This window comes from Sus scrofa, chromosome 1, assembly GCF_000003025.6.
Source record: "Sus scrofa isolate TJ Tabasco breed Duroc chromosome 1, Sscrofa11.1, whole genome shotgun sequence".
NCBI classification, from domain to species: Eukaryota; Metazoa; Chordata; class Mammalia; order Artiodactyla; family Suidae; genus Sus; species Sus scrofa.
In genome coordinates, this window is record NC_010443.5 from 16,460,932 (window position 1) to 16,485,337 (window position 24,406).

At 50.0% G+C, this 24,406-nt stretch overlaps 1 protein-coding gene and 1 long non-coding RNA gene across 4 annotated transcripts in view; one reads left to right on the forward strand and one right to left on the reverse strand.

The window, feature by feature from the left end:
• ZC3H12D (zinc finger CCCH-type containing 12D) overlaps positions 2,601-24,406 on the forward strand; it is a 35,443-nt gene continuing 13,637 nt past the window's right edge. Inside the window, exons 1-3 of one of the 3 annotated variants that reach the window (XM_013992498.2) lie at positions 2,950-4,380; positions 5,633-5,829; positions 12,244-12,624. In XM_013992498.2, coding sequence (XP_013847952.1) covers positions 12,314-12,624 — 311 coding nt within the window. In that variant the 5' untranslated portion in view covers positions 2,950-4,380; positions 5,633-5,829; positions 12,244-12,313. The other 2 variants (XM_003121158.4, XM_005659155.3) reach the window with 2 other exon arrangements.
• LOC110259956 lies at positions 15,612-23,065 on the reverse strand. Its single transcript, XR_002342477.1, has 2 exons — positions 21,588-23,065; positions 15,612-15,818 (listed from the first exon to the last, which is right to left on the reverse strand). It is a non-coding gene; the product is annotated as an uncharacterized LOC110259956 (long non-coding RNA).

Here is a 24,406-nt window from a genome sequence, read left to right on the forward strand (position 1 = left end):
CACTGCTGCTACAAATATCTACACGCTGTTTTAGCTCACTGAGAAGGCAGTGAAGACTGTTATGGGTGCTTTCTGCTGCTGCACGTAGATGAGAGGAAGCCAAGCCAGGGGTCCTGCCCTGAGTCCACCGCAGGCTTCCAGGGTCCATGATCCACTGCAGCAGTGCCTGTCATCTCTCTCGGAGTTCGTATGGAACCCTAGGGAGGGTCCGTCCCCCACATTTAGGACCCCCTCTCTCAACACCCCCTGCTTCCTGAAAGCACAGCCCTCTGCCTCTCGCAGCAAGAGCCAGAGCGGAGAAAAACAGCCTCGGGGCAGACTCAGTGCCAATCTTAGAGCAGAAGAGGGAAGTGTGCCAGGCCTGCTGCCCACTGTCTTCCAAGCCTGATAGCAGTTACCACTGCAAGAGGGAAAGTGCTGCCCCCTTTTCCGTCTCTGGTGGGCAGAGTCTATTTGGGGTCAGTGATACAGTAACTAAACTTGTAACCTCTGGCAGACCTTATTCTTGTTCCATTGGGGGAAAATACCCTAAAGAGTGATTTGAATCTTTCAGTTTCTCAGTGTCGTGACAGCTATGTCATTTTAGCTGCAGAGACATCAAGACGAGGCTTCTCTAAATCAGATACTGTAAACGCACCGCATGGTGGGTCTTCTCTTATGAAGACAGCTGAGGAACAATGTCTTTGGTCTCCATAATATCCCCAGGATTTCAGACACAGAATTCTGGGGTCTCTGCCAAACACTTACCTGTCTGATGGTTGAGCAGATTCAAACATCTTTTTTTGCAAAAGAGTTTGCTGCTGGCCACTGTGGGGCTCGTCCTGTGCAGAGGTGCTGTACACCTGAGGTTGGTACAGATCAGGATTCAAAAGTTTCACGGCCCAGGTTCATGTTTTACTAAGTGCATGGCACGTGGCACTTGGCCATCTCCATAGAGAATTCCTTCTTATTTATTTATTTAGGGCTGCACCCACAGCATATAGAAGTTCCCAGGCTAGGGGTTGAATCAGAGCTCCAACTGTCAGCCTACAGCACAGCCACAGCAACTCTGGATCTAAGCCACATCTGTGATCTAAGCCACAGCTCTGATTCGACCCCTAGCCTGGGAACACACATATACTGTGGGTACGGCCCTAAAAAGACAAAAAAAAAAAGGAAAGAAACTTTGATGAAAAGTTACCAAATAGACTGGAGGGGCTGCACAAATGGCAGTTGTTATTAGAAAATCCCCTGGGTTCAAAATTTCAAAACTAGAATTAGTGCTCAAATGAAGTGACTATTTTAATCCAAGTTCTAGTACAATGTTATTTTTTTCTAAAGATTTTTTTTTTTTGTCTTTTTTTTTTTTTTTGCTATTTCTTGGGCCGCTCCCGCAGCATATGGAGGTTCCCAGGCTAGGGGTCGAATCGGAGCTGTAGCCTCCGGCCTACGCCAGAGCCACAGCAACGCGGGATCCGAGCCGCGTCTGCAACCTACACCACAGCTCACGGCAACGCCGGATCGTTAACCCACTGAGCAAGGGCAGGGACCGAACCTGCAACCTCATGATTCCTAGTCGGATTCGTTAACCACTGCGCCACGACAGGAACGCCTCTAAAGATTTCTGATTGTACTTTTAATTTTTATTTCAATGATCCATTCTCTGTGTTTTCTTTCTTTCTGTCTGTCTGTCTGTCTGTCTTTTTAGGGCCGTACCCTCAGTATATGTATGTTCCCAGGCTAGGGGTTGAATCAGAGCTGCAGCTGCCGGCCTACACCACAGCCACAGCAATACGGGATCTGAGCCGAGTCTGTAACCTACACCACATCTCATGGCAATGCCGGATCCTTAACCCACTGAGCGAGGCCAGGGATTGAACCTGTGTCTTCATGGTTGCCAGTCGAGTTCGTTAACCACTAAGCTATGATGGGAGCTCCTCTGCATGCTTTCATATTACAGACTGCCTCTGATCCTCCATGGGATACAGATGGGGATTAATAAAGAAGAGCAGCACATGACCTTATTCCCTCAGCACCAGCTCTGAGGTTCTAAACTCAGCTTGACCAACAGGCTATGTGTCCTTGGACAAGTCACTTTAGGGACATTGTCATTTGCTGGCAGGTGAGCTGTTATGGGATTTGATTGTGTTCCTTCCTATTATTCTAACCCCTGAAGGGCATCCCCCAGTGCTGAAAATAACCGCAGGGTCGCAGGGTCGGGGGTCTGTTGCCTATACCCCTGAGGCTGCAGCAAGCTGGGATGTGGGCTGCTGGGGGTCACTGGGCCTGGGGTCAGGCTCCCCCAGCCACTGTGAGAGAGAAGTGGCTGCCCACCCCATGCAAGGAAGAGGGAGGAACCTAGGGTCCCCCACAGAGACCGGGCCCTGGGCCTCCAGCCTGAAGGACTTTGTGACCTGCCTGGGACCCCAGTGATGACACATCCCTGTCTGTACCCTCCCTGCCCTGCCCTCTCCTGGCTTCTGCTGTCATTTTGTTTATAAAGTAGTGAGCACCCACCCTCCCAAGGAGCATCCAGGACCCAGATGCTAATCTCAGCTGGAGGCAGGAGTGGGAACTCAGAGCAGCCACGTCCACTGTTGGGCGGGTGGGGAGGGAAGCTCAAGCCCTTGTTTGCAGCCAGCCCTGCCCTCCCGGAGTGCGTTTTGCATGTGGTCGTTGAACTTTGATTCGGTGACTCACGCTGGGGCATTGGCTTCGGCTCCCTCCCTCATCTGGCTGCTTTCTTCCTTTCCTTTTTTTTTCTTCTTCTAAGTGCAAAGCAAAAGTACCTTTGCAGCTGAACGTGACCGGTGAAAGGAAGTGGAAGCTTTGGCCCAACGTGGCTCCTCGGGGACACCTGGCAGGCTGGGAGGACAGTGGGTGACAGCTGCTGAGGGGAGCCCAGCGTCCACTCCGTCCACTCCGAGGGCCCCGAGCGAGACACGCCCTGCTGGTGAGTGCTCGTCCCCTGGCTGACTGTCAGTGTGACTTGGGTCCAGGGGTGTGAGGAGAGAGGCAGGAGGGAGGGCAGTTCTTGGATGAGTGGTGCCTGAGCAATCTCCTTTCCTTCAATACTTTGAGGGCTCAGAGGAAAAAACAATTAGATAAGCATCTTTAATTTCCTTTAGGTAAAATCTTGCTCATTTTAGCAAAATTGCATTTAATATCGAGAGGGCTTTTGTGGGAGAAAGATTAATCAGAGGAAACTCTCCAGTTTAAGGAAAAGCTCCTGCTGTGGTCTTTGAAGATGTTTTAATTTTATGAAATCAAAGGAACAGAACTCTCAGGCACATGTTAAACCTGTCTCCATGCTCTCGAAAGCATCTCCTAGACTTGGTATTGATTGGTGGGTGTCTGGTTTCCTGGCAGATCAGGAACGTGGGGCAGCCCCCTAACCTTATCTCTTCTAGAGGATGGTTCTGTGGGTTTCGAGAAGGACGCGGAAATAAGTCTTCCATGTTCCGATGGGACAGCAGTGAATATAATTTTGGCTAATTCCCTGGAGCCATTAGAATCTTCAGCTGTGCCTCCCAAGACTGTCACCTTCTTTCCAGGGCCAGATGTTGCCAAGTCCAGGGTAACAACAACTGACATATGAATAGGTTGGGAGTGGCATTTAGTGGAGGGATATGTTTTAAACTTTGCTTCAGAGTTACCCTGGGATATATCGATCAGGGTTGTAAATACTTGGGTGTACACTCAACCTACGGCAGTGCAGTAGAGCAGGGGAACAAGTTCGAGGGGAAAGCAAAGAGCCAAGCCAGTCCACCCAAGCTCATAGCGCATTATTCACAACAGGTAAATACTGGCAGCAACACACGTGTCCATGGATGGCTGAATGGATAAACACAGCATGTTATTTGCATGCAATGGAGTATTACTCAGCCTTAAAAAGGAAGGAGATTCTGACACCTGCTACAACACGGATAAGCTTTGGTGATAGTATGCCAAAGGAGATGAGCCAGTCACAGAAGGACAAACACTGTATGATGCCACTTAGACAAAGTACTGAGAGCAGTCAGATTCAGAAAGACACGATGGAGAACCAGGGTTGCCTGGGACTGAGGGAGGGGGAGGGGGAGCTGGTGTTTAATGGGGGCAGAGTTTCCCTCTGGGAAGATGAAAAGCCCTGGAGACGGATGGTGGTGATGGTTGCTTCGTACTGCTGAATTGCACACGCTAAAGATAGTTAACATCTTGTGAGTATTTTGCCACAATTAAAAAAAATTTAATTCCCTTAAAAAGCAAAAAGAAAAAAAGGCCAGACCAAAACCACAAATCTCATGGGCTGAAGTCTTGCCTCTCAGAGACTTCCTCAAACTCTGACAACCCCCTGAGGGCCTCTAGATCTGAGCTGAAAACTTCTGCATGGACTCTATTTAGAACTTTCTCCTCATGACGGTAGGACTTTCAGTGGGTGTCTGGGGTCTGTTTCTCTTGAGCTGGCAAAGGCGACCCCAGAATGGACTTGGGGGTCAGGGTCTGGTGTTGAATGTGCTTGTTCTGGCGCTGACATGCAGGCTGGCCTTGCTCCGAGCTCCCCCACCCCCACCCCCAGCGGCCCTGGGCCCACCCTGTGGTGGGCACGGGTGCCCTTGGGAGTCTAGGCTCTCCCACCCATTAGCTGTAGGATCTGGGGTAAGTCAGCAAAACCTTTCTGTCCCTCAGTTTCATTGCCTGCAACGGGAGCAATGAGGCTGCCCTTTCTGCCTGCCAGGGACTCTGGGATTTCCAAAGATGCCCTACAAGGAGGCACCTTGGAGTTCCCGCTGTGCTGCCATGGGATCGGTGACATCTCTTCAGCTCCAGGACGCAGGTTCGATCCCTGGCCTGGCACAGGGGGTTAAGAGATCGGCTTTGCCACAACTGCAGCAACTGTGGCTCAGATCAGATTCCTGGCTGGGGAACTCTGTATGCTTTGGGGTGGCCAAAAAAAGAAAAAAAAAGGAAAGAAAAAAGAAAGGAGGCCCCTTATAAAACCCGGTGCCCCCTTGAGCTGCCAGTCCTCTGCAGCTCTTATAGCCCTCTCATTTTCTCATGCTTTAGCTTTGCCCTTATTTTTTTTCCTCAGGGGCTCTGCTCAGTCAGAGGTTAGACCTTAGACTCCCATTGTTCATCCTGGGAGGCTCCCCCTTCCCCCCTTCCCCCCTCCCCTCTCCCCTCCCCTCCCCCTCCTCTCCTCCTCTCCTGTGAGCCTCCCTCTCCTCCTGCCCCTCCCCTTCCTCTCCTGGGAGCCTCCCCTCCCCGCCACTCGGGAGCCTCTCCTCCCCCACCCTTACCCCTCCCCCTCCCCTCCTGGGAGCCTCCCCCTCCCCCCTGCCCCTCTCCCTCCCCTCCTGGGAGCCTCCCCTCCCCGCCCCTCCCCTTCCTCTCTTGGGAGCCTCCCCCTCCCCCTCCCCTCCCCCGCCCCTCCCCCCTCCCCTCCCCCCGCCCCTCCCCCCGCCCCTCCCTCTCCTCTCCTGCCGTCCCGTCAGCGGAGCCCATCTCCACAGCCTTGCCCCTGCGCACAGGATGCTGTGCCGCGCTGACGACCGACGGTCAGAGCTCAGGAGACTTGGGAAGATTTTCCAAGTGTTACTAAACATCTGTGCGGTTTGTGACTTCCAGTCAAGATTGAGGAAGAAAACTGAGATGAAACTGTTCATATTTTCAGGTCTTAAAAATAGAAAGGAAGAAAGGAGCTGCTGGCATTGGTGCAGCTCAAAGGCCGTCACAGCTGAAGGGAGGGTTGTGACCTGCGGAGGCGCCGGAGAGCAGCCTCCCACCCAGCGGGCTCCCTTATTTAGACATTTTCAAAGGAAATGGAGTTACCTTAAAGTCTCAAAGGGGGTGCAAAAGCCTCGGAAGAAGGTGAATTCTTTCAGTTAATTTTGTGTAAAAACAGCCCCCTTTCCCACGCATAACCTTTCAAAAGTCTGCTCAGAAAAGGTGCTCTGGCCGTTCCCGTCGTGGCTCAGCGGTAATGAACCCGCTTAGCATCCATGAGGACTCGGGTTTGATCCCTGGCCTTGCTCAGTGGGTCGGGGATCTGGTGTGGGTGTGGCTGTGGCTGTGGTGTAGGCGGGCAGCTGCAGCTGCCATTCGATCCCTCCCTGGGACCTTCCATATGCTGCAAGTGCAGCCCTAAACAGGATTAAAAAAAAAAGAAGTTCTGTTGGAACGTGAGGGTTCTGGGGGTGCTGCCAAGGCCAGGGCCCCACTCCCACTCCCTACCCCAGGTGAAAGCCTCACGTTTTTTCATTTTGAAAATGCTCGTGTTTCTGTCAAAGTGGAATGCCAAGCTAGGAAACAAACTCGGACACTCCTTGTGTCTGTTACTCCGTGACCGGAGAGAAGTCACCTGACCCCAGCGTAGTTTGGCTTTTGCATTTCTGTGATGACAAGATGTTGTCTCTGCCCTGAACACAACTTATTTTGGGTATCCACTTATCTGGTCAATCTTTGCCCTTTACTGGCTGTGTAACCATTCCTCTGTACCACTCTGAGCCTCTGTATCATCTTCTGTAAGAAGGGAATGCTTTCATTTACCCGTCTTTTCCCTGAGAATACTAGGCCGGTCAAGTAAGCATCTCTGCAAGAAAGCTGTGGACACAACCAAGAGCTTTTATGTTTCTGTGCCTGTACTGTCTTTCTTCTCTTTCCTTCTCTCCCCTTTTAGTTCCCCTCTCTCTTTTCTTTCTCCTACCCCTCCTCTCAAGCTTCCCTTCAGCTCTCTCTCCCAAAACAAAATAAGTGCTAGGGTGCATGCATAAATCAGGGAGAGATGAAGGTGGGAGTGGCTGGGAGGGCTTCTTGGAGGAGGTGACGATGGGGTTAGGTCTGGTGGAGGAGGGACAGGTGCTCTGCAGAGGGAAGAGCCCAAGGGAAGGCCTAGGGCCCAGGGTTCTTCAGGGACAGTGAGCAACCCCTGGTGTGAGGCTGACCTGCCAGGCAGGTATGTCCCCTTCCTGCGTGGAGCCTGGGCCAAAGCTGGACCTTGGCTCAAAGGAACAACAGTCCTAAGAGAAAGGACAAGCCATGGATCAGGGAGTAGAAGGTGCGGCTGGACTAGAGATGGTGGCCACGGAGGCAGGCAAGGGGTTCGGGCTGGTGGTGAGGGGCTGGCCTCTTGTGCTAAAGGATTTGATGTCTACGCTGCACAGGGTGGAGGGACACGGGCATTTTAGGGGGACATGGAAGTCTTGGATCAGTGGACTAACTTGACTGAAGTTGAGGTGGGAATTCAGGGGAGGCGGCCCTCCCAGAGCCCTGGGGAGATTTGTGGCCCTTCTCCCACTGGGAGAGGCCAGCTTATCCTTGCTTGTGCAGCTCTGTGGGAGCCTCTCCAGCCTCTTCTTTCCCCAGCAAGGAAGATAAGTCGTTCCTCACCTGAGTTTTGAAAGCACATCTTATTTTTTTTTTTTTGTCTTTTTGTCTTTTTAGGGCCGCACCCTAGGCATGTGGAGGTTCCCAGGCTAGGGGTCGAATCGGAGCTGTAGCTGCCGGCCTACGCCAGAGCCAGAGCCACATGGAATCCGAGCCATGTCTCACGGCAACACCAGATCCTTAACCCACTGAGTGAGGCCAGGGATCAAACCTGCATCCTTATGGATGCAAGTCAAATTTGTTTTCTGCTGAGCCACGAGGGTGACTCCCAAAAGCAGTTTTCTAATCGTAAGTGTCGTGCTTCCTACCATCATGATGTATGGCTTGTCCTTTAGATATTTTGTCTGTTTTCCTGAGTAGGCTAGGGACAAACTGAAATTGGACTGTATTATTTTGTTTTTACAGAACTGGGTCCCAGCACAGGGTCAGGTGTCTAGCAGGTGATCAGTCAGTGTTTGTGACAGAAATGACTGATTGGGTGGTTGGATGGATGAGGGAACCATCGGGCCGTGGAGGTATGAGCGTGAAGGAGAGTGTGATTATGGGAAACGTCTAGCAAGTAGAATCAACCACTAGTTGGATGTCAAAATGAGGGAAAGGATGAGTCAAAGGTGATTTTGAGATTTCTTCTTTGGGCCTCTCGGGGATGCTATTCATTGAGATGGGAACCCAAGAAAAAATGTGCCAGGACGGAAGGTAATTTCAGCTTTGGACGTTTAGTAAATAAAAATCCAAGAAACTCCTCAGGAGGTGGACAGAGTCCAGCCCTGCCATCTGCCCAGGAACTTGGTGTCTTTCTCGTAGTCAACACAGGGTCAGAGGACGTTTCTAAGCAGGGGATGACGTGGTTGGCTTGTCCTGAAAATACAGAGCTGGCTGCAAACGGGGGCTGGGCCAGAAGGCACGGAGGAGGGACCCCCAGGAGGCTGTTGCTGCATATTGGGGGTGGGGTAAGGATGCAGGCAGGGCCTTTATCTCACAGATTTACAGCTGTGTGTGCCTGGTGCTTGGCAAGGGGTCTGGCCCGGAAGAGCAGTTGCGGGCTCATCCATCTAGGGGCTGAGGGGCATGAGGGCAAGGGAAGACAGCCTGGGCAGGACCCCATCATTGAACTAGAGAGCAGAGTAAGGGAAGAGCCGGAAAGACTTCGGAGAAGACTCTGGCCAGATCGTACATCCCAGGGGAGGAGAGCATTTCAAGGACAAGGTGGTCCAAAATGTTTTGATTTAAAATCACAAGTAAGGGAGTGGCCCCCAGAGTCAGGAGCAGCAGAGAGGTTGCATAAGGGAAGGAATGTGAAGATGCTATTGGGTTTGGCAGTTAGGAGGCCATCGGTGGCCTTGGGGGCAGTTTTGGTGGTTCAGCAGTCAGTGGGCTGACAAGTGGAGGCTGCTGCAGAGGCCCTCCGTCCAGGAGGTTGGCTGACAAATGCCTTTGACCTGCCAGCCCCAGACATTGTGAGTTCTGTTTGGGTTCCACCACCATGGGGAGAAGCCCTGTGAGAGAAGGGGCCGGCATGCTGGGAACCCAGGAGAGAGAATGCTGCAGAGGATGCCAACAGAGACTAGATCCTAAAGGACCTGTAATACTGAGAAGAGGATGGGGTGAAATGACAGATGGACAGATGTGTGTGAGTGTGCACAACGTGTGATTTGTAATGGAGAAATCGAAGGCCATCTAAATTTCCATCATTTGGCTTATGGATAAACACCCTTCATTCATTCATTCAATAAATATGTGTTAATATTCAGCTGTGCCAGACTCTGTCCTAAATGCTGGGGATATGATAGGCAGTAGAACAGATAAACCAGCAGGGAAAGATTTCCAAAATGCATGTTAATTTTTATTACTTGTTTATAGTTTTTACATGTAATGTATGTAGATTTTTAGGGCTGCATGTTTGGCATATGGAAGTTCCTGGGCTAAGAGTCAAATCAGAGCTGCAGCCACCAGCCTATACTACAGCCACAGCAACGCAGGATCCTTAACACACTGAGCAAGGTCAGGGATCAAACCCGCATCCTCATGGTTACCAGTCTGATTTGTTACAGCTGAGCCACAATGGGAACTCTTGTTTTTTTTTGAAATGTAACTCTTATACCAGATTTACATGTTCTGCATACAAATGAGAAGGTACTAAAAAACATGTATTCTGTTGTCCACAAAATATGTTTAAACGCTATTACTGGTTTTGAATACTCTCTTAATTTTTATATTTTTTTATATTCTTTTTTAAATTACAGTATAGTTGACTTACAATGTTGTGCCAATTTCTGCTGTAGAGCAACTTGACCCAGTCACACATTCCCTTTCTTATATTATCTTCCATCGTGGTCTATCCCATGAGACTGGATATATAGTTTCCTGTGCTGTACAGTAGGACCTCACTGCTTATCTATTCTAGATGTAATAGTTTGCAAAATGCATTTTTAATAAGAAAAGCAGGGAGTTCCCGTCGTGGCACAGTGGTTAACGAATCCGACTAGGAACCATGAGGTTGCGGGTTCGGTCCCTGCCCTTGCTCAGTGGGTTAACGATCCGGTGTTGCCGTGAGCTGTGGTGTAGGTTGCAGACGAGGCTCAGATCCCGAGTTGCTGTGGCTCTGGCGTAGGCCGGTGGCTACGGCTCCAATTAGACCCCTAGCCCGGGAACCTCCGTATGCCGCGGGAGCGGCCCAAGAAACAGCAAAAAGACAAAAAAAAAAAAAAAAAAAAAAGAAAGAAAAGCAAGTTGCTGGGCAATACAGACAGTATGATACTTTTTATGTAAAACAACCTCCCAAAAACAGTATATATGTGTATCTACTAGATATTGCAAGTAAATGCATCAAAAAAGCGCTAGAAGGTGGTGGGAGAGACAAGTGTGATTTGGGGTATGTATGAAGAGACATTGTATCTTCTTGTTTGTTCTACTTCCTCATTGTTTCAATTTTTCACTGTATTTATAGTTTCATGATTATTTCTGTATTTTAAAAGGTTTTTTGAAAGATGTAGGACTTTGTGAGTAGAAAAGAGAGCGGGACCCAGTCCAGAGTGTTCCTTTTGGTTTAGTCATCTTTTTCTTATAAACATCTGTCAGGCTGCGGTACCTCGCCCCCAATCCCCACTCCCACAGAGATGTAGGCCAGCCAGTGATGGCTGAGTGGAAAGGGTCAAATGTGGGCTAGGATCTTCTGGTTTTGTTTTTGTTTTTAGGGCCTCATGTACAGCATATGGAAATTCCCGGGCCAGCCTACAACACAGCCACAGATCCGAGCTGCATCTTCAACCTATGCTGCAGCTTGCTGCAGTGCTGGATCCTTAACCCACTGAGTGAGGCCAGGGATCGAACCTGCATCTTTTTGGTTCTTAACCTGCTGAGCAACAATAGGAACTCCCAGGATCTTCTATTTTAGAAGTTCAGTATGACCTGAATTAATTGCTAGGGAAAGCTGTGCCAGTGCATAGAGTTGAATTTAGGTCTGAACGTTGTGTTTCTGGGAATAGAATTCACCAGGGGGGTATTTTCCCCTGTTCAAGCTGAGGGGCTATATTAGTTTACTTGGGCTGTCATAACACAATAACCACAGACTTGGTATTTATTTTATATTTTATTTATATACATATTTTTGTAAACATAAATATATAATATATAATCTAATATGTATATTTAGTATAGATAAATATATAAATATGCATACAACTGGCCCTTTGTATCCTCAAACCCAACCAATTGTGGATTAAAAATGGGAAAAAAAATTCCAGAAATTTCCAAAAAGCAGAACTTGAATTTGTTGCACACTGGCAACTATTTACATGGTATTACATTGTAGTTACAACTACTTACATGGCATTTACCTTGTATTAGGTATTATAAGTAATCCAGAGAGGTTTTAAAGTATTCAGGTGTATGTGGGAGGTTATATATAAATACTATGCCATTTTATATAAGGGACCTGAGCATCTGCAGAGTTTGGTATCTTTGGGGGTCCGGGAATCTTTTGGGGGGTCCCCCTCATCTCACCTCACACAGGATGATGTTATAGGCATATTTAAAAAAAAATAACTTACTGCTATTATTCTTATTATCTTATAGTTCTGGTGGCTAGAAGTCTGAGACCACGGTGTTGGCAGGGCTTGTTTCTTCTGAGGCCTGTTTCCTGAGTTGGTAGATGGCCTTGCCCCGCCATGTCTTTTTTTTTTTTTTTTTTTTGGCTTTTTAGGGCCACACCCATGGCATATGGAGGTTCCCAGGCTAGGGGTTGAATCCGAGCTGCAGCTGCTGGCCTACACCACAGCCACAGCAACGCCAGATCCGAGCTGTGTCTGTGACCTACACCACCGCTCATGGCAATGCTGGATCCTTAACCCACTGAGTGAGGCCAGGGATCAAACCCAAGTCCTCATGGATACTAGTTGTATTCGTTTCCACTGGGCTGAGACGGGACCTCCCCACTCATTGTCTTCACCTGGCTTTCCCCCTGTACCCATCTGTATCCCAAACTCCTTTTATAAGGACACAGTCCTCTGGGGTGAGGACTGACCCCATTTTAAGCCCTTGTCTCCAAGTCCAGTCACATCCCGAGAGGCTGGGTGATAGGCTTCACCGTGTGAATGTGGAGGGGACACAAATTCAGACATAACAGAACCTTAGAAACATTTTTCTGGCCTGGGCGCACAGGTCCCGTGGGCCTCTGGCCAGTCATCCTGGTGGGGACCATGAGTGGGGTCCTGGGAGAGCCCACTAATAAAGCAGTGCATCTGGGGCTCCCCAACCATAGTGAGAAACTGAAAATCCCCAGGGGACGGGGCCTCCACATGATTTCCTGACAGATAAGGCGGGAGGGAGCTGGTAACTTGCCCTCAGTGACCCCACAGCCTCGCTGCCCAGAAAACACCTGATCGTGCCTCCTCTCTCTAGCTCATGCCGCGGGGCTCTGCCAGGAGGAAGCCGGCGGCAGGACCCTCGCCGGAGGCCCAGCTGGTACAGCATGGAGCGCTCAAGGAAGATGGAGTTCTTCCAGAAGCTGGGCTACGGCCGGGAGGATGTGCTCAGGGTGCTGGACAAGCTGGGTGAGGATGCTCTGGTGAATGACGTGCTGCAGGAGCTGATCCAGACTGGCAGCCGCCCCAGCGCCCACCAGAGCAGTGCTGCACCTGCGCCCCTGCTTGTCCCCAGGGGCTGCTGCGGGACCCCGGACTCCGCCCAGCGCGGGCTGGCGGTGGACCTGGAGCAGGAGAGCGGATGCCCAGCCAGTTCCTTGCGACCCATAGTGATCGACGGCAGCAACGTGGCAATGAGGTAGCTTTCTTCATCCCGGAGCCGCGGTTTGGGAGCCTTGCTCCTCTTCTTGGTGGTTTGGTCCAAAGAGCTTTGGGGCGAATGGACGGGGCTTGGAATCCCCGTTCCATCCCGCAGTAGCTGTGTGGCCTTCAGTAAGTCAGTTAACCCCTCTGAGCCTCCCTTTCTCCCTCTGTAACGTTGGTCTACAACCTCCTTAGAAGGAAGCCATAAGAACTGGAGCTGCGTGAAATGTCTAGGGCAGTCCCTGACACAGAGAAAGGGTTCACCTAACTGGTACACTGACTCAGAGCCAGGCCCTCCTGGGAGGGTGGCAGGGATAATCCCAGAGGAGCCCAGGCCTGGGCCTTGGCCAACCTGGCTTCTGGAGCCTGTCCCTAACCAGCTGCGCGACTCTGGGAAAGCTGGGGCATCTCTTTTCCTCTTCTGTGACACAGGCCAAGAGATGGCTCTTCAGTTTCCCTCAAAGGTATGAGAACCAGATGGGAAAATGTCCTTGAACTACACTGGGAGCCCTCTGCTGGGGGTTGTGAGCCGCCAAGTTGGGGTTCCCTGGGCAGGTTTGGGAGGTGTGCCTCTCCCCGCCCCCCACCAGCTTCAGAGGCAGCTATTCTTTTGGTATATTGGCATCTTTGTGTGTTTCAGTGATGAAAGCTTCACACCCATCTCCTTATCGGTCCTGGAGAGGCTAATTCAGCTGAGAGGGAATCTCTGCAGCCTCACCCACACTCTCTGCTGGGCACCGTGGGCACTTTGCCCAAACAAGTTCATTATTCTACTGCTTGGCTGAACTACAGTCCAGCAAAGGCAGAGCCATAGGAAGTCAGCCATTCACAGCTGCAAAGCTGAGCCATGCTGGGAATGGAGAAAAGCAGTGTTAGGGGATGTGTGAGGGGGTGTTAATGGGTGTGAGTGGATGTATCAGCAGGCAGTGGAGCCCTGCTTTCTCCCTTCGGTCTAGGTGCCGGTCCTCAGGTCTCTAAAACATTCTCAGATACACTCCATGTAGGCACCAGGTAGGTGAGCCTTGGAAAGCCTGCCTAATTCAAGATATGTGGTGGAGTTAAAGGGATTTTTAAGAATCCAATAGGTTCTGAGAGTCCTAGAAAGAAAGTCTGCATTTTTTTTTTTTTTTTTTTTTTTTTTGCTGTTCCCAAGGCATGGGGAAGTGCCTGGGCCAGCGATCGAACCCTTACCACAGCATCAGCCTGAGCCACAGCAATGCCAACACTGGATCCTTCACCCATTGAGCCACCAGGGAACTCCTGCTGGGTTTTGAGAGGTAGTCTGGCCTCTGGTGATCTGGTCTGGATGAGGCACTTCTCCCTCTGGGCGTCCATAGAAAGATAATGACTTACATTTAAAGTAAGATGATGTGGAGTTCCTGGTGACCTAGTGGTTAAGGATCTGACATTGTCACTGCTGTAGTTCGGGTCACTGCTATGGCTCAGGTTCAATCCCTGGCCCGGGAAATTCTGCATGCTGTAGGTGAGGCCAAAAACACAAACCAAACAAACAAAAAGGAAAATGATAACGCTTAAATTGAAGCCTTAAGATGACATTGGCTCTCCAAAAGAGCAGAATGGCTGAAGGGTAAAAAAAAATTTCTTCAGATGCTACAGGAAAGTGGAGGCATTCTCTCTTTGGGGATAATTTTTAAGGAATGGTTATAATAGGGTGGTGGTGGAGGGTTTTCTTTTGATGAAAGTCTCTGTTGCTGCTTGGAATTCAAATTTAAACCACATCCTCTATTTGCACATGACCATGATGTGTTCTGGGTAAATCCACTTAATCCTGCTCCACCCCCATGTCCTGCAATTGCAATCAGTCTAGTCCCTTCATGCCCAATCTGTGTGGGTTGCAAATAGAAGCCATCCCTCTGGCTTATTATGAAGAATGTGTCAGAATGTTAATTCTTTCACACACAAGCTGCCTAAAAACCACCTCAACTAACCAGAACATATGTATTGTGTATGTTCTTGGTGTGTGTACGTCCATGTGTACACAGACGCACAAACATCCCCTCCCCTGCCTCCTGCATCCCAGTAGTTAGGGGGGAAAAAAGAGAAACTGCATGGCCACTAACTGATGGGTGGGACTGAGTTTGTTCATAGGCACGTCTGGGAGAGAGTTGGGGGTCTGACGCTCAGCTCCACCCCTCTCCTTCTCCTACAGTAAAGCCTCCCGTGTCTTCCAACAGAGTTTCAGTAGGACCTCTGACCTTAGGCTCTGCCAGATCCTTGGTTGTGAAGGATGGAGCCTAGTTCGGGGTGCACCTTTGAAGAGAAGGGACGGTTGAGACCCAGCGTGATGTCTAATTGTTATCTGTTAACCTCAAAACTCAGTTAACCTCAGAACCATAGTTTCTGAAAATTCTCCTTCGCTGAGGTTTTATAGTATCGTTGATGCTGCCATTCTCTTTTTTTGAAGATGTTGCGACTTCATGCGATGTCTGGTTCTGGAAGGAGCAGAGAGGGGGTTAAAAGACAGGCTGGGATACTTGTCTTTTCTGCCCCGAGCACACTAGAAGCATCTTCTGTTGGCAGTGCCATCCTGTAGGGTGCCTGTTGCTGAATTGCCAACTGTGGCTCAGTTCCCTGGAGCCTGGGGCAGCGTCTGCCTTTGCTCACAGAGAACAACAGCCTGATTTTTCAGCCACAGTCGTTTTTTGTTTTTGATTTTTCATTTTTGGCCGCTCCATGGCGTATAGAGTTCCTGACTAGGGATCAAATCCAAACTGCAGCCGTGGCAACACTGTTTCCTTTAACCCACTGTGCAGGGCTGGGGATTGAACCTATGTCCCCAATGAACCTGCGTCCTGGTGCTGCAGAGTTGCCTAGGATCCCATTGCGCCGCAGCGGGAGTTCCATCAGCCACATTCTTTTTTCCCCACGTTGCCTTTGGGAAGTTGTGTTTCAGTGGATCCTTAAAGCCCAAAATCTGTATTAGTATCTATTGCTGCTGTAACAAATGACCACACAAATGTAGTGACTTAACACAGATTTATTGTCTTGTAATTCTGGAGGTCGGGAGTCTGGTGTACGTCTTCCTGGGCTAAAATCAATGTGTCGGCAGAGCTGTGTTTCCTTCTGGAAGGTCTAGAGGAGGATGTGTTTTCTTGCCTTTTCCAGCTTCTAGAGGCCACTTGCATTCCTTGGCTTGTGGTCTCTTCCATCTTCAAAGCCACCAATGACCTGAAATGATACTCAAAATGGGGAATCTGTATTCATATATATAGTTCCCTGGGGAGAAGATCAGCAGCTTTCAGTAGACATTTAGAGGGTCTGTGATCCTCCAAATGTAAAGACCCGCTAAAGTAGAATGAGCGATTATAGATGATGTCATGATTTACGGGAGGCGCTAAAGTCTCTGTTAGAACAGAGACTGTTAGAGGGGTCATTTGTCCTTGCCTCTGACCATCTCAGTTGAGAGAGGAAGAAGCACCAGAAGGGCCTCGATGCGCTTGGCCAAGGTCAGTGCTGGCTCTGTCAGACCCTGGCTTTCATCCTTGAGCTCTGACTATGCCAAGACTGTGGAAGTGTCCATGGACTCCTCTCCTCAGAGCCTCAGAATGTGTAGCCCAAGGCTCTTTGCAGTGGCTGAACCCAGTAGGCCTGGGATGGCTACTGTCTGGAGGCTGGAAGTGAGGATCACTGGCCAAGTGCCTTTATTTATTATTATTATTATTTATTTATTATTATTATTTTTTTCTTTTTTGGCTGCCCCGAAGCATATGGAGTTCCCGAGCTAGGGATCAGATCTGAGCCTCAGCTGAGATCTACACCACAGCTGTGGCAACGCTGGATCCCCAACCTGCTGTGCCAGGCCAGGGATAGACCCTGTGTCCCAGAGATGCAGCCGATCCCGCCGCGGGCCCCATGGGGAACTCCTCACATGCTTCTCAAAAGAAGTGGCAATGTGTTTGGAGCACACAAGATAGGCCCGTTTTTATTTTTGTTTTTGTTTTGCCACACCCACGGCATGCAGAAATTCCCCAACCAGGGATCAAAATTGAGCCACAGAAGTGACAATGCTGTATCCTTAACCACTAGGCCACCAAGGGACGCCAAGCGTTGGCCTATTTTATGAAACACATTCTGTTCAAGTCATTTCAATAGAACCGCACCACTCAACTCAAAAAACCTCCCATCGCCTCTCTGTAGCAACAAAAGGCGTCTGTTTGGCTCTCCTAAGCAGGAGCCATGGCTTCACTTATGCTCTCCTAGATGGGGGTCAACTTCAGTGAGAATTCTAAGTTGCAGAGGTGAGCACACAAGGTGGGGACCTGGGAAAATCAGCCTTTGGCTTGCCTGTAGTTGTGCCGCATCCCTTGTATTTTTGGAGGAAACCAGGGAGGTCAGAAGCAGGGGGACAGAACATGGGGCTTAAAGTCCAAAGATCTGATTTCTGACCTCTAGCCTGGGGCTGCCCATAGACCTGCTGTGAGGATGGAAGGTTCTTTACCGCACTGTCCAATGCAGTGGCCGCCTGCTACACGGGACCACTGAGCACTGGAAATGTGGCTGGTGTGGCAGAGAAGCTGAATTTCCTGTTTTATTTCTTTCGAGTTAACTTGAATCTAAGTGTAAACAGCCCCATAGGGTGTCTACCTAAGACTCAGGACAGTTCTAGGTCCTCAGCTTCGCTGCTGTGTGGCCTTTGTGTGAGTGACCTGACTTTTTCTGAGCCCTGTTTATACACTTAAGAAGTTGGACTAAGTAATAATAATCTTTTTTCCTGTGATTTTTTATTTTAATTTTTTTCATTTTTAAAAGTTTTATGGAAGTACAGTTGACCTACAGGGTTGTAATCATTTCTGCTCTAATAATAATCTTAAGTGGCTTTTCTTCTCTAACATTCTAAGATTCAGGGTGATTATTTTACACATGTGTGAAGGAAATAAATGCATTCTTCCTGTAAAGGAATTTCTCTCCTTTGGCTGAGGTTCAGAGAGAGTCAGTTATTTGCCCAAGGTCACAGAGCAATAAGTGCCATGCTCTGGATTCAGTGCTTTTTCCAAAGCCCTTCATTTCCTCTGGCACCGTGTGTCTTTGGGCTGCAAATTCCATGGATCTTTGACCCCACAGGCGCTTTTTTTTTTTTTTTTTTTTGTCTATTTAGGGCTGCACCCATGGCATATGTAAGTTCCCAGGCCAGGAGTCAAATCAGAGCTACAGCTGCCAGCCTACGCCACAGCCACAGCAATGCCAGATCTGAGCCAAGTCAGTTACCTACACCACAACTCACAGCTCATGAAAATGCCAGACCCTTAACCCACTGGGCTAGGCCAGAGATCGAACTTGCGTCCTCATGGATACTAGTTGGATTCGTTACTGCTGAGTGATGATGGGAACTCCCTCCACAGGCTTTTATTCTGGGGCCGGAGCCTACCTGTGTTGCCCAGAGCCCTCCCCACTCGTGATGAGCCCCAGATGTGCCCACTCGAGACAGGACACACTAGACGCCACTTCTTTACCAGGGGCCTCTCCTGCAGCTACCAGCCTGTTGGGAATCCTCGGAAGGTCATATGTGCATTGAGTGGCAGCTCTGATTGGCCAGCAGCACAGAGACCGATTTCCAAGCATAGTCTTCACCCCTTCAGGGGTGTGTGTGTGTGTGTGTGTGCACGCATGCACACACATGCGGGAGAGGGGGAGATGGGAGCTGAACACTGGAATCACTGTACACTTGGCCTTAAGAAAAAGGTCCTGGAGTTCCCTTTGTGGCTCAGCGGTTAACTAGGACTCATGAGGACAGGTGTTCAATCCCTGGCCTCTCTCAGTGGGTTAAGGAGCTGTGCTTTAGGTCACAGACGAGGCTCGGATCCCACATTGCTGTGGCTGTGTTGTAGGCCAGCCGCTGTAGCTCTGATTTGACTCCTAGCCTGGAAACTTCCGTATGCCTCAGATGCAGCCCTAAAAAGCCAAAAAAAAAAAAAAAAAAAAAAGTCCAGTAGGTTTATTTATCTATTTATTTTGCTTTTTAGGGCTGCACCCAAGGCATATGTAAGTTCCCAGGCCAGGGATTGAATCCGAGTTACAGCTGCCAACTTACGCCACAGTCACAGCAACACAGAATCCGAGCTGCGTCTGCGATCTTCATCACAGCTCATGGCAACGCCGGATCCTTAACTCACTGATCGAGGCCAGGGATCAAACCTGCAACCTCATGGATACTAGTCAGATTCATAATCTGCTGAGCCACAATGGCAACTCCCAGGAGGTATTTTTTGTTGTTGTTGTTGTTGTTGTTGTTGTTGTTGCTATTTCTTGGGCCGCTCCCGCGGCATATGGAGGTTCCCAGGCTAGGGGTCTAATTGGAGCTGTAGCCACCGGCCTACGCCAGAGCCACAGCAACGCGGGATCCGAGCCTCATCTGCAACTTACACCACAGCTCACGGCAATGCTGGATCCTTAACCCAGTGAGCAAGGGCAGGGACCGAACCCGCAACCTCATGGTTCCTAGTCGGATTCGTTAACCACTGCGCCACGACGGGAACTCCGTAGGAGGTATTTTTTTTAAAAAAAGGTGACTTGGCATTCCGAGGTGGTGCATCAGGTTAAGGATCTAGCATTGTCACTTCTGTGCCTTGGGTTGCCGTGGTGGCACAGATTCGATCCCTGGCCCAGGAACTTCCACATATGAGAGGGTGCCCCCCTCCCCAAAAGTGTGATTTTCACTGAAAGCATGTTACCACCTGCACTTTGGTGTTTGAGAAGAATGTTAATTCTTACTGCCAACTCTCACCAGCATTTTCTTGCCTGGCAGACTCACAAATGCCCGCACGTACTCACAAATACAAGAGTACGTTTTGTAGGCAAATTTAGCAAAGGAGTGAGTAGAAGGCCTTCAGTCTGGGGAAAACCACCTGATAATCTCACATCCTTTTAATGGCCTTGGCAAGTGTTTCATTTGAATGTGTCCTCATCTGGGGGTGGAAGGGGATTTTTTGGTTTGAATTGTTGTTGTTTACGTTTTTAAACTGTTAAAAACCTCAACAGGATCTGGTGTATTCTGGAGAATAGAATGAGAGAGCTCAGGTTCACAGTGGGGAGTTTCCCTCAGGCCCCTTCCCACTACCGCTAGGGGGCGGGCTCCCAGCCTGGGGCGCCAACCTGCTTCTGAGCCTCTGAATAGACTCTGACCAACACTGGCCTTGGGTTCCTCCCTAAATCTGCACCCATTTCTCCTTTCCCTCTCCCAGAGGCCACCTCCTTTCTCTCTCTGAGCTGAGCTGGGGAGCGACCTCTTGGTAAAAGGGCTATAAATTCCAGGTTCAGAGTGTTTGCCGTTTAACCCCAAGTAAGAAACAGAGTCAATCCGAGTTGTGACTTTGCATTTGACACCTCCAAGAAATCATGGCTTATCTGTCTTTTCCTTTTGTCCCACCTCAGTCTTCATAGGACTGTTTTGTTTTGTGAGCTAGTGGCTAATTCCTGCAGAGACTTAGAGCAATAGTTAGTGATACAGGGAAGTTCAGATTAGATTGTCAGTTACTGTAAATGACTATCTGCTAACAGGTAACAGCAGGTGGCTGCCCCAGACATTCTTGTCAAGTAGGCAACATTTGCCTCAGGCACCAACCCATTTCCCTTACTACCTCTGTTTATTTGAAACCTACTAGTCCTGTTTTTTTTTTTTTTTTTTTTTCCCCCAGGGCCTGGTGCTCAGCCTGCTGCCTGATAAACTGGTTCTCCATGACTTAATAAGCAATAAGGTCTCTGCACCAGCTCAGAGCATTTTAATAGCTGGTCATTTTTGCTCCGAAGGAGCTGCGGTCTGGATCTCAGGAACAGAGACTGGAGAGAGGGCAGGAAGAAATGGGAGAAGTGGAGACAGGGAGGAAGAGTTTGCAGCCCAATAGAGCAGGCGGCTCTGAGATCTGCTGTGAGATCAGCGAATTGGGCACATTGCTTTGCTTCCGTTTCCTCAAGGGTAAAATGGGACCAAGGTCACTTCCTCAAGGGCTCCTTGCAATGGTGACATTAGGCACATGAGGAGTTCCCATTGTGGCTCAGGGGTAACGAACCCACTCGTATAAAACAACTAGTATCCATGAGGCTGGGGTTCGATCCCTGGCCCCGCTCAGTGCATTAAGGATCCGGTGTTGCCATGAGCTGTGGTGTAGGTTGCAGATGCCGCTCGGATCCTTCCGATCCTGTGTTGCTGTGGCTGTGGCTCTGGTGCAGGCTGGCAGCTGTAACTCCCATTCAACCTCTAGCCTGGGAAGTTCCATATGCCATGGGTGCTGCCCTAAAAAAAAAAGAAGCATAAACAAAACAAAACAACAACAAAATTAGACATGTGTGGCCAGGTACTCAGGTTTCTCTCTATAAAATGAGCTTCAGGAAGCTAGGGGGAGATCCGCTTCATTCACTGCTCTCCTGGCCCCCAGCAGAGCGCCCTGCTGATTGAGGTGTTTGCACCCTGATGCTGATAGAGTTGGGGAGGAGCCCGGAGGAGGCTTGCTTACATCCCTCTGTATGCAGGGCCTGGGCTCCCAGGGTGAGCTGAGCTTTATTGCCTGACAGAGCTCTTCCAGCTCCTAGAGACAGACTCCCACGTGGTGAGGAGGTGGCCTCTTCCTGTAGCATCAGTCCTGCCAGGACTTTCTGTGGCCAGAACTAGGGCAGCCATGATGGAGGTTCGTAAAACAAAACAAAACAACAAAAACAAAACATGGCAAAGACTGAGCAACAGACAATCTTCACATTTCAAGAGACCAGAAGTCTCATGAGGAGAAGCTGGGGTAGGGTGTGTGCCAAAAGTGGATGTGAGTGGAAATCCTCCATTCCAGAAAGACCAGCTGAGGGGTCTGGGGTCAGTTCTCGACCTCCCCGTGCCTGGAATTCAAGCTGGAAGAGAGGGCACTTCTTAGGGACAGAGGGAAGGTGTTGCTGCCCCCGCGTGAGATGGGCAGATACACACTCCCACCATCTTCCCAGGGCCTTCTTGGTACTTACCTGTCTCCTGGTCGGGGTGGGGGGGGCGGCGGGGGGAGTCTGCCATCGTGGAGTCCTGTTGTCATGCTGGCTTTTGCTGCATGAAGTTGATGGTGGCATCATTCCTCAGCTCTTTTCCTGAACTCCTGAACCTCCAGTCCCCTCCCCTCCACCTGCCCCCAGCCAGGGCCGCTGCAGGCTGTGATCTGGTCCAGAGTCACTGCAGCTGGTCGCCTTGTGTTTATCTTTGCCTCCTCACAAGGCTTGGGTTTTGTTCACTGTTGCCCCAAATCACACGCCTATCAAAGGCATCAGAGATGGAAAGTTGGCTTTTGAACAGTTAGAAACAGATACGTAGTCACAGAAAAGAGCGAAAAGAAATTGTAGAAGAATCGTGGCAGTGATGTGTTTACTTGAGAACTGTCGGGGGACAGACTTTGCTGCAGCCAAGAGATACATGTGTTCGGGGGAGGGGTGTGGGTGTCGTCAAAGCGTCACATTGCTGCACTGTGCATAGCAGGCAGACCTTATTTTCTGTGGTAGATGTAATCTCTGCACCACCTTTTAGGCAGCTGGGAGGAGCAGACTTGGCACTTGCTGGTTCATCATGTTCAGCATCTTCTGTCTTCTGGACAACTCAGCCTCGTGTTTCCTCTCCCTCCCCCTGCTCTTCTCCCAGTCGGCACCTGGGGGCTTTGAGGCCTGGTGTGGGCTGGGGGAGGGGTCCAGGACCCTCCCTGGGCTCTGCTGCAGAGAGGCTGGGCTGGCCCCGCTTCTGGAATGGTCAACAGAGGGTCGTGTGTTCCCCTCGGCCTTCTGGGGAGCCATGCTGGCTTAAAGGGCTACCCCCCTGGTGGGGGCCTCGGTGTCCATTTCCAGGCCTCCCACAGTCCTCCAGGCCTGGAGAGGCAAGGGATCCAGGGCTATTACTTCTGGTTCACCTGTCGGCTGCTTTCCTCCAAGGCAACCCTGCAGCCCAGTGAAACTAGGAATTCCCAGAGAGGCTTCCAACCTGCCCGGACTGTGCTGAAAGACAGGCCTTCAGCCTCTCCTCACACCCACCTCCGTGTTTCTAGCCCTCCCCAAGGTGGGGGGGGGGCAGCTCAGCAGGTGGGGCAGGTGTGGGGGTGCAGGGTAAGGACCTATTAATGGCCTCCTCATTCTTCCTCCATCTCCTTTCTTTTTTCAACTTCTGCAGGGACGGAAGGGACTAGCTTTCCACTTCCTCTTCCTTTTTACCACAGGCAGCGCCATTGATATTTGCTCCTTACTGTTTGCATAAGATTCACAGCCCAGCCTCTATGGCCAAAGGGCTGTTTTCTCTAAGCTGGAGATCTAGGGGGTGAGGCCTCGTTCCTGACATGGTTGCTGGAGCTATAGGAGTGTAGAATTCACTTGTATCTCCACGAAGCCCGGTTTTTATTTTTTTATAAAATTAAAAAAAATTTTTTTCTTTAGGGCCGCACCTGCGGCATATCGAAGTTCCCAGGCTAGGAGTTGAATCGGAACTACAGCTGCTGGCCTATGCCGCAGCCACAGCAACATGGAATCTGAGCCATGTCTGCGACCACACCATGGGTCACAGCAATGCCAAATCTTTAACCCGCTGAGCAAGGCCAGGGAGCAAACCCACATCCTCATGGATGCTAGTTGGGTTCTTAACCTGCTGAGCCACAATGGGAAATCCAAAAATTTTTTTATTGTAGTTGCTTTACAATATTCTGTCATTTTCTGGTATACAGCAAAGTGACCCAGTTATACATATATATATATATACATTCTTTTTCTTTCTTTCCTTTTTTTTTTGTCTTTTTTTTAGGGCCACACCTGCGGCATATGGAGGTAGGGGTCTAATTGGAGCTGTTGCTGCCGGCCTACACCAGAGCCACAGCAACACCAGATCTGAACCACGTCTGTGACCTACACCACAGCTCACCAAAACGCCGGATCCTTAACCCGCTGAGCAAAGCCGGGGATCCAACCCGAAACCTCATGGTTCCTAGTCGGATTCGTTTCCGCTGCGCCACGACAGGAACTCCCACACATTCTTTTTCTTGTGTTATCTCCGGTCATGTTCTCTCACAAGTGACTGGTTATAGTTCCCTGTGTTTTACAGCAGCACAGAGCCCGGCGTCTAATACCATTAGTGTTTCCAAGACTCCCCTTTTCTCTTTACAAACCTGGACCTACCCTAACCCCCTCTGAGAAAACAGCCAAGAAAGCACAAATGTGAAAATGTGAGGTGTTAGTCTTGCCTGGAAAGGGTATGAGAGTTTTGGTAACCCTTGGCTCACTAAGCATCTAACCCCCCCACCCCCCGGCATACACTTCTCTGCTCCACATGCTCCAGCCACACTGTCCCTTTTCTGGTCCCTAGACATGGAAGCCTTTTCTGCGTCAGGGTCCTTCTAGCCAACCCTTCCCTCCGCCTGGGCTCTGCCTCCTCCAGCTGCTCACAAGACCCATTTCTTCTCAGTCATCCATTCCTTCAACATGGTTTCATTAAACCCTTACCAGTTATCTGGCACCACCATGCTAAGCGCTGAAGATTCAACAGGTAGCAAAAGAAACCTATGATCTGGAAATGGGGGGAGACCCAGTTCATCCCAGGGGCGAGGGTGCGTGTCCAATAAGTGCCAGGAAGGAGGGCGGTGCTCCAAGGACAAGTGCTGGGAATCTGATGGGTGTAGAGGCCAGCAGATGCTTTTCCTGAGGAGGTGAAGATGAAGCTGGGATCTGAAGGAGCAGTGGACTGGGCCCAGGGGGGAACAAGTAGTGTGTGCAAAGGCCCTGTGGTGAGCATGGCGGGGGGTGCATGATCAGGACAAAGGGCTGAAGGA